Source organism: Oreochromis aureus, linkage group 12 (assembly GCF_013358895.1).
Source record: "Oreochromis aureus strain Israel breed Guangdong linkage group 12, ZZ_aureus, whole genome shotgun sequence".
Taxonomy (NCBI): domain Eukaryota; kingdom Metazoa; phylum Chordata; class Actinopteri; order Cichliformes; family Cichlidae; genus Oreochromis; species Oreochromis aureus.
Window position 1 is genome coordinate 9,670,494 of NC_052953.1, and position 16,192 is coordinate 9,686,685.

General features: G+C 38.6%; 1 protein-coding gene across 1 annotated transcript; it reads left to right on the forward strand.

Annotated features, from left to right (window-relative positions):
* The first annotated feature begins 2,321 nt into the window (after positions 1 to 2,321).
* On the forward strand, positions 2,322 to 15,821 carry prlrb (prolactin receptor b). The gene is made up of 9 exons (XM_031747613.2): positions 2,322 to 2,491; positions 4,120 to 4,274; positions 6,599 to 6,731; positions 7,709 to 7,872; positions 10,142 to 10,305; positions 13,148 to 13,289; positions 13,390 to 13,486; positions 13,574 to 13,643; positions 13,735 to 15,821. The coding sequence occupies exons 2-9, from the start codon at positions 4,196 to 4,198 to the stop codon at positions 14,473 to 14,475; spliced, it is 1,590 nt and encodes a 529-aa protein (XP_031603473.1). The 5' UTR covers positions 2,322 to 2,491; positions 4,120 to 4,195; the 3' UTR covers positions 14,476 to 15,821.
* The last annotated feature ends 371 nt before the right edge of the window (positions 15,822 to 16,192 follow it).

Genomic DNA, 16,192 nt, shown 5'->3' on the forward strand with positions numbered 1-16,192 from the left:
AGCAAGGTCGACTCCCTCCCGCCGGAATCGCGGCCACGGTGCGAAAAGGTCCCGAGCCTAGTCAAACCTGGAGAAAATCCAGCCTCAGCAGACAGCCGCAGCGCCGTTTCCCTCACTCTATGGGCAGGCGAGCACGGGCGAACCTCCCTCTCCTCCGTCTCCCTCTTAATCTTGTCCGGCAACATCCTCGTGTCTAGTGACAGTCAGCGTCGCCAGCAACAGGGTGTCGGGCGTTTTAGGTGGTCGTTCTTCACTTCTGACACCAGTGTAACGTTCTCAAGAACCAGACGTTTTGGTCTCAGTTTGTCCGTTTATTCGGTGACATAGGCAAACGGGCCGTTAACTCCGGGGAGAGTGCTCTCATACAACACCTCACTTCAGCCCCGCACAGTCACACACAACAACAACAAGGACCCCCCTCCCCTTCCTGCACACATTAACTCCCCTTTTCCCTGCAGCACAACCAAACATGTAACTTAAAGAAACAACAGCGTGCAGAGATAACCAACCTGACTGTAACATAACATTTAACCATCGTTACACTACATTCAGGGACTGCCTTCTTGAGCTTGGCCAGTAATGTGAAAATACTGAATGACTGAGAGAGAGCAGTACAAATAAAAACCTGAAAGAAACAACGTGAAACTTGTGCACACTCTCTGATCAGGTTTCACGTCATTTGTTTGTTAGCAAGGAGCTGCTTACGTGAACTCCAGAAAACCTTTGTGGACATGGCGATCTCCTGTCTGTCCTTGACCAATGCCCCTAAAAAATAACAACACTGATGATGGTGGACAAAGAGGAACATCCACACCTCCATATCAGACGAGAGCATCCCCATAACATCATTTCACCTGTTGTACTTAACCCTTTCATACTCCAAAATAGAGGTTGTCGTCACTGGAAGGCAGCTGCACCTGTTTGCAGCAAACAGTGTAAAAGCCATCTAGGAATCAACAATACCGTACAGATGGATGCTTAAAGTAAAATTCAAAGACAAGGCTGGTGAAGTTCTATATTTTACTTTTTGTTGCCAAATCCTAAAGTAAGACCAATAGTAGCTACGCCTAAATCTACATCAGAGAATTAACACCAAGAAGGAGATGTATATGGGACTGAATTAAAAACCATATTCTGTGTTCATGGTAACAAAAGAGCTAGTGTGGGGTGTATGTTAATATATTTTATTTTAACAGCAACAGTGTGATTACTGGGTTTTATTGCAAATTTCAACATAAAAAAATGTTGCTCTCATACCAAAGGCCTTATAATTTACATAATGACGTTAGTGAAATCAAAATTCCCTAACATCATTCAACAAACCCATGTGAACGTGTGATGGTTGGTGTTTATCTGATAACAACCCTAGTCATGACCCACATATACTCACAGGAACAATTTAGGGTTTTGAAACAAGCTTTTATAAGCTTGTAACCAGTATCTGTTTTATTCTGTTTTCTACACCCCAGGTTCATTTCCTTATTTTATTTTTGTCAGCAATTTAAAATAATGAAATAGATGCAGAAATATTAGTCTATCACAGAAATGGTAAACGGAAGAGAAAGTGTTAGGTACAAGACGAGGTCGTTTAAGAAACTCTACTGTAACTTTCTTGAGTTTACAACCTTTTCTTTATGCGACCTGACTGTAAAATATGACAGCAATATATTTTAAGAGAAAATGTGAGACAGGTGTGCTGCTCTCGCGCTTGAATGACTGACTGAGTTTATGCATGTTGATGAGTCACTGCAGGCAAATATTCAGGCAAAAAAGTACAGTGTATACAGTGTACATACACAATGCCTAACCTTTCATAAAAATAATAAAACACTAATATTTTTAGAAATCTGCCAAAAATCTGTTTAAAACTTTAAAACGGTTTTGTTTTTATTAGGCAAGTAACAAACTGATGTCACGTTTTTTACACTAAAATGCAATAATAATGTGGTTTACAATTTTTCCAGCCTTTTTTTTTTTAACTGTAAATATAAACTCGTGGATAACAAAATAATTAAAGCATTAAATTATTTTGGAGTATTTTTAATAAGCGTATGCATACTGAAGGATTAACCATTATAGGAACAATTTTAAAAATATTGTAGCTAAATTTGCTACAATACCAATAAAACAACATGAAGCTATGAAGCCTGCCCTTTAAACCTGTCACTAACCAGCCAGTTACCATTACTGCTGGCACTTTCAGGGGATTAAGTGAAGTGAGACATCTCGCTGTGTTTACTCTCACGCTCGCACTCAGGTGGGTATGTCGTGACGACAACAAGCCCCTCCCCCCGACTACTAACGAGACACCTCTCTTCCTTATTTGTGGTCATACCTGGGGCGTTAGGCGCAGTGGTTGCCAGGTGTGCGGAGCTCGGCTGGAGCTCGTTTGGCTTTGTGTCATGACTGAAGAAGGCTACCTTTTTTGTTCTGTACCCGTCAACGTCCGATAAATATCGATGATAAACATAGCTGCCAAGATCATAAAGTGGTAAGTGAACGCCAGAGCGCGTCTATTAACCCTCTACTAACCTTTAGTTGTACTTATTTGTGTGGGGGGGGGGTTTTCCCCCGCGGCTTCCTGGTAAATATCACACCTGATAGGGCTTCATGTAATTCTTTGGTAATGGATTCTGTGCGTGTTGTGTGCTCGCAGGTTGGTCTACAGAAGATGAAAACGTAAATGTGCTATGTAATGCAATGCCGGGTATTAATCAGGCTTCCTATCACTGAATAGCTGAGAGTATAAAGCGCGTGAATCCACATGATACAATTTTTTTTAATTTAAAGTGAGTTTTTAAATGTAATTTCGTCCATTTTAATACAAAAAAATCTGATAATAATAAAAGGAAGCAATTAGTTAATCAGTATTAGTACACATAATAAATATTATACATATAGTACAGTTTATATCCTTTTATACAACGTACAAAATATTAGGCCTATATTTATACATAGAAGTGTTGACTGAACATCTATGCTGTTGTGTGTTACCCTAGTAACAGTTTTTCAGCATGCGTCTTCTTATATTTTTGCACTTTAAATACAGCATAATAATGCCATTTTTTCACTTATCTTTAAACATGTAGAATATTATATTTACTTCATTAGAAGAATATTAAAATATATACGTTATACTAGATTCAAGATAGGTTTACTCCCAGACCAAATGTTTAGTCTGAGTTCCAAGGTGAGTGTTTAGCTTTGGGTTTTTATTTTGGCATGTAATGAATTGAGACATAAGCCCGATCCAGCTCAAGACTTGCTCAACTGAGCGATCCTGTTAAAACTTGTCAGAACGGGTGTCACAGCACGAAAAGAGGAGCTTGTTGTCTCTGTTTGTGCTGAGCAAAACAGAAAACAAATTACAAAAAGGGAAAAGGTGTGACCCCCCCCCCCCTTGCGATATTCTGTACATTACAGGTTGGTAACCAGTAAAAGACGGTTTCCTACACTTCCTATGGTGACTGATTGCATCAAGCATGTAAAGGTTGTTAGGCGTCAGAAAACTACTTTGGTGTCTGAGTTCCCTCTGAGCTGAGCTTCAGTAAATTTCCAGTCTGTGTAGAAAAAAAAAAAAGCCATGCAGCAGTTTGCTGTGACGTGCTGTTGCTTAAAAAATTCATCAAGCATTTCCAACATAATTCTTCATACTTTGTTTCTGTTTGTAATCTTTATCCGAATATCTCTCAGGAATAAGGAAGTGCATAAACAGTCCAAAGTGCGTGTTTGTGAATTAGATAAGGGGTTTTTTAAATCCCCTATACACATAACGTATTCATCCCCAGCATTTTCTAAGACAATGTAAAATTTGCTTAACACCAAACAGCATGTTTCAAACTCTTTTTCACGGTTGTTGGCAATTTCTGTAAAATCCAATTTGCTTTTGAAATGAAAAACTGACTCTAACGTCACACTTTCAGTTTATTTATTTACTAATAATATTCATATAATGTTTGAATTCCTTAATTACAGCTGATGACATTGCCTGCCAATTATTAACAGTTCATTTGAACGTTTGATAACCATATGAAAATTGTTACTGACCCGTATATGTCAATGAAAAACTGGTATTATTGGTTGTGTTTGCTGTTTTCCCATCATATCTGCTTGTTTCAGGTAACAACAAGACACTCGAGCTCGGATCACACCATTACCACTGGCTTGTGATGTCACTTCCCTGCCACAGAGTGTGATGGTTTGTGCCAGGATGGTGAAGCATCTCAGGCTGCCATTGCTGCTCCTGCTGCTGGCATTAGCTGCAGAATGCAACAGTAAGTTAAATCACTGAGGTTCAATTCACTCAGAATATTTACTTGCGGTTAGACAATATTTCAGCTGAAGTGTAGACGTCTTAGTGTTAATACATCGGATTTAACAGAATACATCTCTTTTGACCTCATGCTGATAGAAATGATAAAGAAACATCCATTAATGGGCAAATTATCAAATTATTTTTGAACCTCTGAAAATTGGTGAGGTACATAAAGTGGCTGTAACACCCAAATCTTCAATGTGATTCTTTTGTTAAACCCTTTGAATTAAAGCTAAAAGTCTGCACTTCAATCACATCTTAACTAAAATCCACTGTGGTGGTGTTCAGAGTAAACAGCTACATTATGGTCCAAAGCTGGACCTTTAGTGCTCGTAGCCTATAGGCTATAAAATACAGATAGTTTTGGTATGTTTTTTTAAAGTATATTCAGTGCACATTATCCTGAATAATTACATTAAAAAAGGAAACACCTTTTTTACTAGAATAAGTTATCTCTGGTGTGTTATTCTCTTACTTGAAATCTAACAAAAAGCAGCAATGGTAACAATCTTAGTCCGAAAACACTGAATCTAAACAAGATTTAATGTACAGACTAATAACTGTGTCTCTACATTAAAACAGTCTAAAGATTAACCATGAATCTTTGCAAATATTAAAGTCGACGAATAAAATGAAATGAAGTTATGTCTGACATTAGTCTTTTCAATTCTGCCTATTTTCTATGGCCATGTTGCGTCTAGCAGCTGGACATTTCTGGACTCCTGCTCTCGATCAGTAGGAATTTTACCCTCACTTTATCCTTTCTTTTGAGCCAGAAGCTCCCTTGTTGTGCCTCCTCCACCAGATATTTGAGAGCATTTATCAGCATGGAGTCTGTCAATGCAATTCCAGCACCCCACACTCTGTTCATGAGCCCACATCTGACAGCCCTCAGTAATTTTCCTTTTCCCTCTTCCCATGGAGCAGGCATGGTAGTGGTAGACATGTGACCATTGTGAGGTTGTGGTGTTCTGTTGTGGGAAGTTTGATTTTGTATGGAGCTCATCTCTCATGTTCTATTTCCTTTCAAGCGACAGTAGTTGCCAACACCTCCAACTGCAAATCTGAGCCACACCTCTTTGCCTGACAAACAGGATCAGGCACTGTGATGTTATCAGGCTCTCTATTTGCTTCCAGCCTTATTGCTTTCAGCTAGGTTATACAGGACCCTCATATCAGGTCTGTGTTACTGCTTCCTTCCAGAAAACGTGCTGCAAGGTGGTAGCTCTCCTCTAGGCCTCCTACATAGCCTTGATAATCCTGCACAGCTTTGCTTGGGGCATCAACCATACGTGTTCTCATAACAGCCCTTTGGTAACAGCCTCCCAGGATGTCCACCTACTGTGCTCCTGTTGGCTAACAGCTCTGATTTTATTTGTCCTCTCTTTCATTTTCTCAGTCTCAACGCACATCTATCAATCAGTCCTCCATTTAGAGAAACAATCTTGTGCCTTTTCAGTCTAATGATGACAGAGTTTACTGAGATTCCAGACCACCATATCCTCTGCTTGAACACGAGAATGAACCAGTCATATACAGATTTAAGTATTGGTTTTTCTTAATATTATTCTTTTAGTTGCTCCTTTTATGGGTCTGCCTGCATTTCACCCGTTCCCAACGTCCTCTTCTGTCACACCAGCCACATGCATTTCATTGACTGTATCCATTAATCTTCTCCGTGGTCTTCTTCTTTTCCTCCTCTCTGGGACCTTCACCTTTGTCCCATATACTGACTGTCCCTACCTTCCCATATGGAAAAGTAGGGAAAGTTTGTATCTGTCTTGTGTGAAACTTGTATGAAAAGCATACAAGAGTGAAAACAGATATAAGATCCATTGAAAACTTATATAAATGAAACTTGTATGTTTTGGATACTTACTAAAACAATATATGAAAGTAATGAGAAAGTGGCCACTTTCATGAGTAAATCATATAAGTTTTTGCTATTTCTTTTCCATATGGGTTGCCTCTCTAGCTTTGTCACTTAAGTATCAAGAAACCTATTAAGCTGTTTTTGACAAATTTTCCCACCAATAACTGTGGAGTTTTATGTCTAAATAAACATTATAGAAAATGCCATTTGAAATGGTCACAGGTTGAGTTGCTGTTGCTTAAATGAATAAACTCTGGGTGGGCGAATGAAACTAAGATAAGTTATCAAAGATAAGAGACAACGTTCACTTAACTAAGATAAGTGAATATTGTCCTTTGAATGACTGTGCCAAGGTTTTTTATCATATTGGTTATTGGAAGCTGATGCCTCTTTGTCACATGTGTTGCCAGGCATGTCTAAACCAGGAAAACCAGACAAACTTGGCTGCAGGTCCCCCGACAAGGAGACTTTTTTCTGCTGGTGGACGCCAGGCTCTGATGGAGGGCTGCCCACTGTGCATCGCCTCTACTATAAGACAGAAGGGTCAGTTCAACCTACCGAGTCTGTTTTCTTGTTATTTAACACAGTAGAGATTGTGGATCCTCAGCTAAGATCAAATCAGAGTTTTAAACACAGCATATTGTATTTGTCTTCACCCCACTACCAGATACTCCATGAAGTTTCAAATTCTTTATCACCCACATTGAGAAATAGCAAAGGTGTTGTTTAGCTGTACATGGTGCTAGATAAGCATATGTGGAAAACTACTGGGTCTCTTTTCACACCCTTGTGAGCTGAACACAAATCTTTATGGATGTGCAAGTACACCAGCGCACATGTGGCTGACCCAAATTACCCACACTTCTCTAGCTAAATGCTAGCACTAGCATTTCAAGAATCTTCACAAATGAAATGTCACAAAACTGAGTCATGGTCCTGAGAAGATGGATGTTTGTGTTTTTGTGAAGCCCTGACTTGCTACACATTCCAAATCGTTAGTCATCCCAGCGAAGACTGTAATGTAATTACATGCTAACCAGCTCATATTATCATTTAGGTTTCCAGTAGTTGTCTTTACTTTACTTATAAATAATAAGAATTTTATATTATATTATATTATATAGAATATTATATAATGCTTTTAAGCATTTTTTCTTTGCTAAGTTAGAACCACCAACTAACCTAACCTGACATTGGGTTAATTGGTTGATTCCAAACTGGGCAAAGTTGAGTATGTGAGATACACCCAACGCTTAAGCCCATAGATGATGATAGTAGAAATGCTTCTACTTGTTTACAGACTCATGAAACTCAGCAAAAAATCCAATTATTCATTTCTTAGGTGATGCAACTGAAGTCACATTGCAGTGATCTGTGATGACATGTATTTTCTGCCCACAGCCCTGATTTACTCTATGACACTTCTATGTAAAAATATAGAATATACGTATAAAAGCAAAACGCCCTGCATTGTTTAGACCAAACCTGGTTAATAAACTTCTTGTTTTGTTTACGTGCAGTAGGGAGACTGTACGCCAGTGTCCAGACTACCACACAGCACACTCCTGTTTCTTTAGCAAGACCTACACCTCTATCTGGGTCGAGTACACTGTGATTGTGGAGGCCTCCAATGCCCTTGGGAATACATCTTCAGACCCCCTTACTTTTGACTTGATGGACATTGGTAAGTTTTCCTAGTTTTAAAGAATTTACATGAAATATATAAATCAAACATGATTTTTGATTGGTGTGTGATAAACAGAAACCATTAAAAATAAAAATAGAAATATGAGCATATTTAATTTCTGTAAAGAATTCTTGTACTAAAAATATCCTCAAAGTTAATTTTTTATTTTTTGGGTTGTAATGAGCATTTAACATATGATTTCTTTTGGCTTTTGGTCTATAAATGAACTGTGCACTATACTATAAAGCATGCTGACCTTTCTTAAGCTCCATAGGTTATTATTTTTACAACACCGAAGCTTGTCGATATAATTAGGATTTTCTGGTAATGATTAACGGTCACTTTAAACTTTCTCACTCAGAATTAAAAACTTTTAAAATGTTAACAATAATCAAGCATAGCTTATTCTGCTCAGATCAAAATATATTTGTGTCAGAACAGGAGCAACACAAAAATCTGTACGGACTGAGCTAATGATTGCCACAGTTTTATTGGTCAGACTGCCTTCTTGAGCCTGGTGAGGAATGGAAAAGTACTGAGTGACATACATGAGCCACAAATAAAAACCTGAACAGAATGAGGTGGAACTGGTTTGTGCACAGAGCAAAACGTCTGTATACTCCAGCATCAAATTTCACACCTTTTGTTGGGGTTATACAGGCAGAGCTGTAGCTGAGTCCCGTCCTGTAAGCAAACAGTAATTTCACTGCATTAGTTGTGGAGGGTTTTTTGGCCTCAGAAGACACACTTTACAAGCACCCATGCATGAGACGAAGCACAGATCAGCATGCTGGTTTCTGAACAAGGCAGCTGCAAACCAAGGTAGAGGTGTGGCCGTAGGGAAGGCAATGCTGGTCTGCTGGTTGGTTGTTTCACATGTTTGCCTGCAAACAAATCATGGGTGTAGGTTTCCATTGAGTATCACGAGAAAATTTAGAGTATCGGACTCTTTATTTGCTAAATTGTAATTACATTTTATGCACTAGAGTTTAAATCAGTTTATTCTGTTCAATTCAGTTTTATTTACATGGCACAAAATCACAACAACAATTAACTCGAGGCACTTTATATTGTAAGGTAAAGACCGTATAATAATACAGAGATAACCCCAACAATCAGACAACCCCTTATGAGAAAGCATGTGGTGATAGTGGGAATAAAAAAAAAAGTCCCTTTTAACAGGAAGAAATCTCCAACAGAGCGAGGGACAGGGAGGGGCAGCAATCTGCTGCGACCGGTTGGGAGGGAGAATGGACAAAAGAAATGCTTCATAAGAGAACAAGAGATTAATAATAACTAATGATTAAATGCAGGGTTTTGTATAAAAACAGCGAGAGAAAAGAAGTGAGCGAAGAAGAAACACTCAATGCATCATGGGAAACCTTGTAGCTGAATAGACCTATTGGGAGCTTTCTGTGTCACCTGATCCAGCCCTAACTATATGCTTTATCAAAAAGGAAAGTTTTAATCCTAATGTTAAAAGTAGATTCAAACTGAGAGCTGGTTCCAGAAGAGGGGCCCGAAAGCTGAAGGCTCTGCCTCCCATTCTATTATTGAATAGTGGAGTAGGGAAGATTACAATAGTCCAGCTTAAAAGTAATAAATGCATTAACTGTGCCCCCCTTGGAGATGCTAGCACTTATAAAATTAAAAAGACAAGAGCCTAAGTGTAGATGGAAGGTTTGAAGATATTAATATCTTCATTGGGAGTGATTTGGATGGACAGGATCAGAAATCAGAGGGAGAGCTCAGGTTGAACAGTTTGGAGACAAAGAGGCCAGGCTGAGATGGAGGGATAGTGCATACACTGAGCAAAAAAAGTGACAAGAAGAGGAAGAGGAAGGCGTGCAGAGGACTGGTGAAACAGAAGAGGATGTTATGATAGGCTGAGATGAAGTCAGGAAGCAATTTTGTTAAATAAGCTTGCTAGAGACCAAAATATTTATGATTATGATTTTTGCCTCACTTTAACAGCCCTACCTGATAACAGTAAACCCACAAACTGTGAGTTAACTCTTGGACACCAAGAACCTTGTGTAATGTCACATCCCCGACATACAAAATGACAAAACAAATGCAATCACTTTTTTCAGCTTTGTTTAAAATGTCAGTATGTGACCAAACTAAAGGTAATGCTATTGTCATCAAACTCAATTTTATTATGCTTTTAGTGCTATTTACCAAATGTTGGCATGCAAATATACTGAACTAAGATGGAATCTGATAAACAGCATCACGGTCTCTGTTTCTCTGTGTTGATGAACAGTGAAGCCCTATGCACCTGAAAACGTTACACTGGTGGTCAGCATAGGGGACAATCCACACCTCACCATCCAATGGCACACACCGTCTAACATAGACACAAAGTCAGGATGGGTCACTCTGAAGAATCAACTGAGAATCAAACTAGAAAAGAGCAAAATATGGAAGGTGAGCTTCTCTAATATTTGATGAATGTTTTCGGGGGGGGTTTTCTGTTCTAAGATTTTGGCCGACATTTGCCCGGGAATGTAACAGTCACACTTTAAATACATGCTAGTTTGTAGTATATTGTGTCCAATTCTTCTTTTGTTTCAATTTGATATTTGGTATTTGTAAAGATAGGTCAAAATCTTATATGCACTAAGGCCCAGTGGCTTTTGGACAGATAAGCCCTCTGTATACCAAAGTATTCTAAAGTTAAATATGATCTGGTTGGCAGCCAAATTGTGGCAGAAAATAGGTCATGCAACAGGGTAGCGAGCATCGTTTACTAATATTTGCATGGAAATGTTCTTCCCTTATTCCAAAAAATGAGTTCCTATGGAAAATTACCATTGGATGAATGAAACGTGCATGCCGACCTATTTTGTTCTCACCACCGTGCGTATATTAGTAAATTAGAATTGTTTGGAACAAACAGTTTTGTAGACTCTCCGTGCTATTTGGATACTATCTACATGCTAACCCTCCCCCACTATATAAGGAAATGACAGAAATGACCAAATGACTGAAAGACAATAATAGTTAAAAATTGGTATTATCAGTAGAGGTGGTAGTAGTATTAGTAGTAGTAGTCTTGTCTGCTCAATGATCCTGGTAAGTAAATCTCCAAAAGCTGATTCTGTTCATCTGGACGTAGCATTTTTAGTGGGAGAAATGTTTCATCACTCAGCTTGGATAACCACATGTCATTATCCCAGTTACCTCAGCAACCACATGTGGTTTTCCCAGCTGGACATTTGTCAAAGCTGGGAAGGCACCTAAAGAAAGCTCCAGCCTATCCAGGAGAGAAGGACAACCGCTGCCTAAGCAAAAACCCATAGTGATCCTGTATGTGTCAGGAGTATCGCAACAGTTGAGATGCATTTTTTTTCTAAACAGAGTCTCTGTGGTTTTTAAACCCCAAAACACGCTGCACTAAAAATTGGTCCACCCTAAGGATCGGGTTCCCCAACACAGAGTAATGTAGTATATGCTGTTAATTGCCAGGAGGATTGCCGGGGAAACCAAAGAACCTCTGGCGAAGCAGATGGCACAACACAGAAGAGCCACCTCATCAGGCCAGGACTCTGCAGTCTATTTACACCCAGAGCCCAGTGGGCACTCTTTCAGTGATGAGGATGTACACGTCCTGGATGGGGAGGAACACTGGTTTGAGTGGGAAGTCAAGCAGGGCATTTACGTGAAAAGGGAAAGACCATCTCTGAATCGAGGAGGGGGCCTAAGGGTACATCTTTCGCCATCTTACAATGCTGTGATTGCAGCCATTCCCCAACTCTCTGTGAATGGTACTCATGGTCAGTGATCAGTGGTTGTTGATCAATGGTCATTAGATTTTGCATAGAACTGACCTCCCAGCCCATTGTTCCTCAGTGGGCTGGTTTCAGTCATTATACAAATGTACTGTTTATAAGATTTGGGGAAACCTGCAGTCAGCTGAGACTGAAGAAGTCACTTGGATGAGTGACGAAACGTTTCTCCCACTGAAAACGCTACGTCCAGATGAACAGAATCAACTTTTGGGGATAGTAGTTGTAGTATTACTTACGTTTGTTTTCCTAAGGCAGCCAAGCTGTGATTTGTTTGGATGCATTTTCAGGGGGAGTTCTAAATGTAAAAATTTTTTTCAGATATAAAAATGTTGCTAAATCATGTATTTTTATGTTAAACTTCATATTCATATTAATCTCAAGCACAATGGCAAATCTACTACAGAATAACTTAAAAAGAATTAAGGTGTTGCAATGGTCCAGTCAAAGTTCAGACCTTAACCTGACTGAAATCCTGTGGCGGTACCTTAAAAGAGAGCCGCGCATAAACAAATGATCGCAAACCTCAGTGAACTTAAGCAATGCAATAAAGAGGAGTGGGCCAAAGTTCCTCCACAATGAGGTGAGAGCCTGATAAAGTCATACGGAAAATGATTGCTTCAAGTTATGCATGACCATGTGTACTGAGGTTTTTCACACACTGCCTCTGCCTTTTGGCTTAGTTTTTGTTAAATAAATAATGACATGGTGTAATATGTCACCTGCTGCTGTATCTGAGGTTGTGTTTACCCAGTTTTAAAACCTGGAAATGACTAGGGGTTTTTTTATGTCTTGATATATAAAACCTTCAAACTGACACAGCGTGTGCTTCCTGGTTGTATTCACTTTGAAGTTTGACCAAGACCAATTTTATGCAAATCCTGTTAACAAATATACAAATCAAACCAACATAAAATTTTAGAATTAAATGTGAAATCAAATTAAACCCTAAGTTATAAAGTGAATTAAGTATTATTATTATTATTATTATTACCATTTAGGCTTTCTGTCCAAAAACAGAAAGTTACACAGTGAAAGCTTAACATGTGACCCATTATGAGTTGAAACCTCAAAATGTCGCATTTTTAAAATTAATGCAATCACCAAATTGAATTTTTAAATGGAATAAAGCCCAACTTTTAGCAGTCTTGGCTAGTATTGATTATCTCCACTGTCAGATGATTTATCCATGTTGTTAAGTCAAGAGTGAAATCAGGCTCTGGAATGAACTGCACCAGCCCAAATAGGAAATCATTAAACAACCTTTTACTGTCATGTGAAGAATAAAGTTGTGGTGTAACCTGTCACACACGATTAATCAGTAAATCAGTATACTGCAGTTTAACCATAAATTTTTATGGTTAAATTGTTTTATTTCAAAGTAAACGAATTTATTTTTAACTCTTGTTTAGTCCAAAGGTGATCTTAACAGTAGTAGAAGTCAAATGTTTTGTGATTTTTCTTTTCTTCTTTCTTTCTAGAATTACACGTCAGATACACAAACACATTTTACCATTTACAACATTGAACTTGGGGTGGTGTACATGGTCGAAGTGCGCTGTGCAATAGACAATAGCGCCTGGAGTGAGTGGACCAACACTACCTTTGTCAAAGTACCTAACTGTAAGTCCCAAAAAGCCTTTATACCTTCTTTACAACATATTGGCAAGTGCTAACAGTTAAAGATTAATTTAAAAAAGTGTCTCTTTTTTATAAAATTCAGTTCCTCGCACGGACAATTCCTTTTGGATACTGGTTTTCAGCCTCTCTCTGATTCCGTTGCTTGTAGCAATGATTATCTTGATCCTGAAGAGAAAAACGTATGTATCTGATATAAAGTCTAAATCGCTCTGTTTTACATGAAGACAAGATGTGAAGACTTTACTCATGACTGTTTTCTTTCTCAGTGTGAAGAAGTATATTCTGCCCCCTGTCCCGGCTCCAAAGATAAGAGGAGTTGATGTTCAACTTCTCAAGGTGCCTCTCCATTCTGCTTCTAGAATATGCACACACAAAAAAACCCCATTGTTTAGGCGCTGATAACAATGTACTCAATTAACCTTTGCAGAGCGGCCGATCTGAAGATGTCATTAATGCCATGCTTCTCAACCAGAGATTTCCTGTTGTGATGCCCTGGAAGGACCAGAATGAGGATTACCTGATCGTGTCTGATAAAGAAACCTCGTATTTGCCATTGGAAAAAAATAAAATATTCATTCTGCCAGTTGCCATAACATTAGACTCAGAAGTCCAATCTAAGGAGACAAGTGAAGTGGATCGCTTTCTAAAAGACAGTGAGTCTTCCTCAGAGGAGAGTTCAGAGAAGACCAAGTCGTCGCAGCTTCTTACTAAATGCCCAAGTACAAACGTTTTGAATGATGAGAAAGCAAATCAGCTAAAAGGTGTTACTGAGAAGATCATCCAACCCTTTGGAATCAGCGGTTATGTGGATATTCCGAGACATGAGCACACGCAGGAAGCAGACTACAGCCGAGTGAACGAGGTGAACAGTGACAATATTTTAATCATGAAGAAAGAAAATGTTCCCCATACTCTGGACACACAGGGGCAAGAAGGCGGTGTGCTCGATGACTACAGCAGGGTGAAAGAAGTGAATAGTGACAACACTGTTTTCCTGGAGAAACACAGTGACTCAGTTAATGCTTCTATTAGGGCTAAAGGCTACATAGACTGGGTCAATCAGAAGGCAAAAAGTCCTCATGTGACTGGGCACAGTGAAATGGGAGTGTGCCCACAACTAGTTGGTTGTGGATATGTAGATACTTTCCCCCCACCAGCTGTAATCTAAAGCTTTTTATCATATAAAAATGCTATTATAAGGTGACAGCGGACATTCAGCATTACTTACTGTTGAATCAAAGCTGTCAATATTCTATTTTTGCTGTTCTCGTTGGATGTATGGTTGGTACAGACATTTGTAAAACCATAAGATGTACCATCTCTGGTCCAGAGTAAAATTTTATGACAGCTACGGGATGGACTCCTGTTAAATGTACTGCGCACACTCAAGGCCTCGCCTTGAGTAAATTATACTTGCACCAACAGCAGGTGAAAGTTTGTCCTTATTCAGCAGAACGGTTTGACACGTGCTCATTGGATTTGCACATTTGGTCCAGACATCCATGAGAATAATGGTGCTCTGATGTTTCATCTCCAGTCATCTGGGGACTGACATTTTTGGTTTTGAGTGACATCTAGTGAATGGATTGTTGTGAAATTTTCTGCAGATATTTAAAAATGGCTTTGGTGATGTCCAGGTTTTCAACCACATTTCAGTTTGGTTAATACTGTGGTTTACCAATTAATACCTGCAAAATTAAACAAAAGCCTCAGGTGTAATTTGTGTTTAGTAGTAATTAGTAATACCAAAGTTATGCTGAACTCGATCGAGACTATACCAGATTTTAGCTCAAAGCATGATGTGTCCGAGTAAAGCATCACTGAATTGCTTTTAAGTCAACTCGTATATTAAATTAGCCACGTCAAGCTTTCAAAACATCATTAGTAGTATGAATGCTCAATGTGTGGTTTATCAAAGTAAAATCACTCAAGTTTAATCATTTAAGGTTTGTTGGCAAAGAGATGGTCGCTTGATGGCTTTACAGTTGCTGTTTTTCTTTTTTTCTTTGCCTCAGGAAGGTAAATTGTGGTCCGTTTGATTTATCAAGAATGTACACAAAAAAGCACCCAGGTTTCTAAAGTCATTACAACACAACATTATTGGCACAATTTAATTTTCTAAAGTGGTGGCATACTGTGCTGTAACTGACAAGCAAATCTGCACATGAACCTGTCACTAGTCTAATCAAGTGAATATTTTATAAGATATGGTATCATTAAAAAAGGTTCAGACTTAAAGCATTAATTGTTGTGTTTTACTGATGTAAAGTTATTAGATTTTTAAAACGCATTTTTGTAACATAATGCAAGGACTTACAGATAGGTAATACTTATGCATTACGCATGTAAAACGGCTAATTACATGTGGAAAATTAAAAAGAAATTGATGGGTTGTTTTTTGGGGGGGGTTTTATACACTCAATTAGAGAGACAGAGGGAGAGAGAGCGAGATCAGTAGTAGCAGAGTTCAAATGTGTTAACAGAGATGACATAATAAAATATGGAAAAATCATTGTTTGTTCATTTTCCCTCTTCCTGAAACTTAAATGCTCTCTACGGTCTAAAGTAGCATTTTGCTCCCACACATTTCATTTTTTCATAACTCGTTCATGTATGAACTAGCTCGTTCATCTCAGAAAAGGTGATTGTTTTTAATTTTTTTTTTTAAATATACATTTTTACATACAAAAACCAGAATGTCAAAGATGTATTGGCTCATCACAATCCATCACCAGTCACAGGTTATTGCCTGTAAAATGACAAATGTGACCTTGAGAACAATTTGGATAAAGACTCATTATTAGGTGATCACCGTGGGCAAGTTTCACTACAACCAGACCAATACTGTAGGAGCAGCAGCAATTCTTACTCCCGTTTAGCATTTA

Excerpts from the sequence above, each read along its gene's own strand:
- prlrb (XM_031747613.2), top strand. The coding sequence starts at position 4,196 with ATGGTTTGTGCCAGGATGGTGAAGCATCTCAGGCTGCCATTGCTGCTC. Across the intron at positions 7,873-10,141 it reads TTTTGACTTGATGGACATTG|TGAAGCCCTATGCACCTGAA; the intron begins GTAAGTTTTCCT and ends GTTGATGAACAG. Across the intron at positions 10,306-13,147 it reads AAAAGAGCAAAATATGGAAG|AATTACACGTCAGATACACA; the intron begins GTGAGCTTCTCT and ends CTTTCTTTCTAG.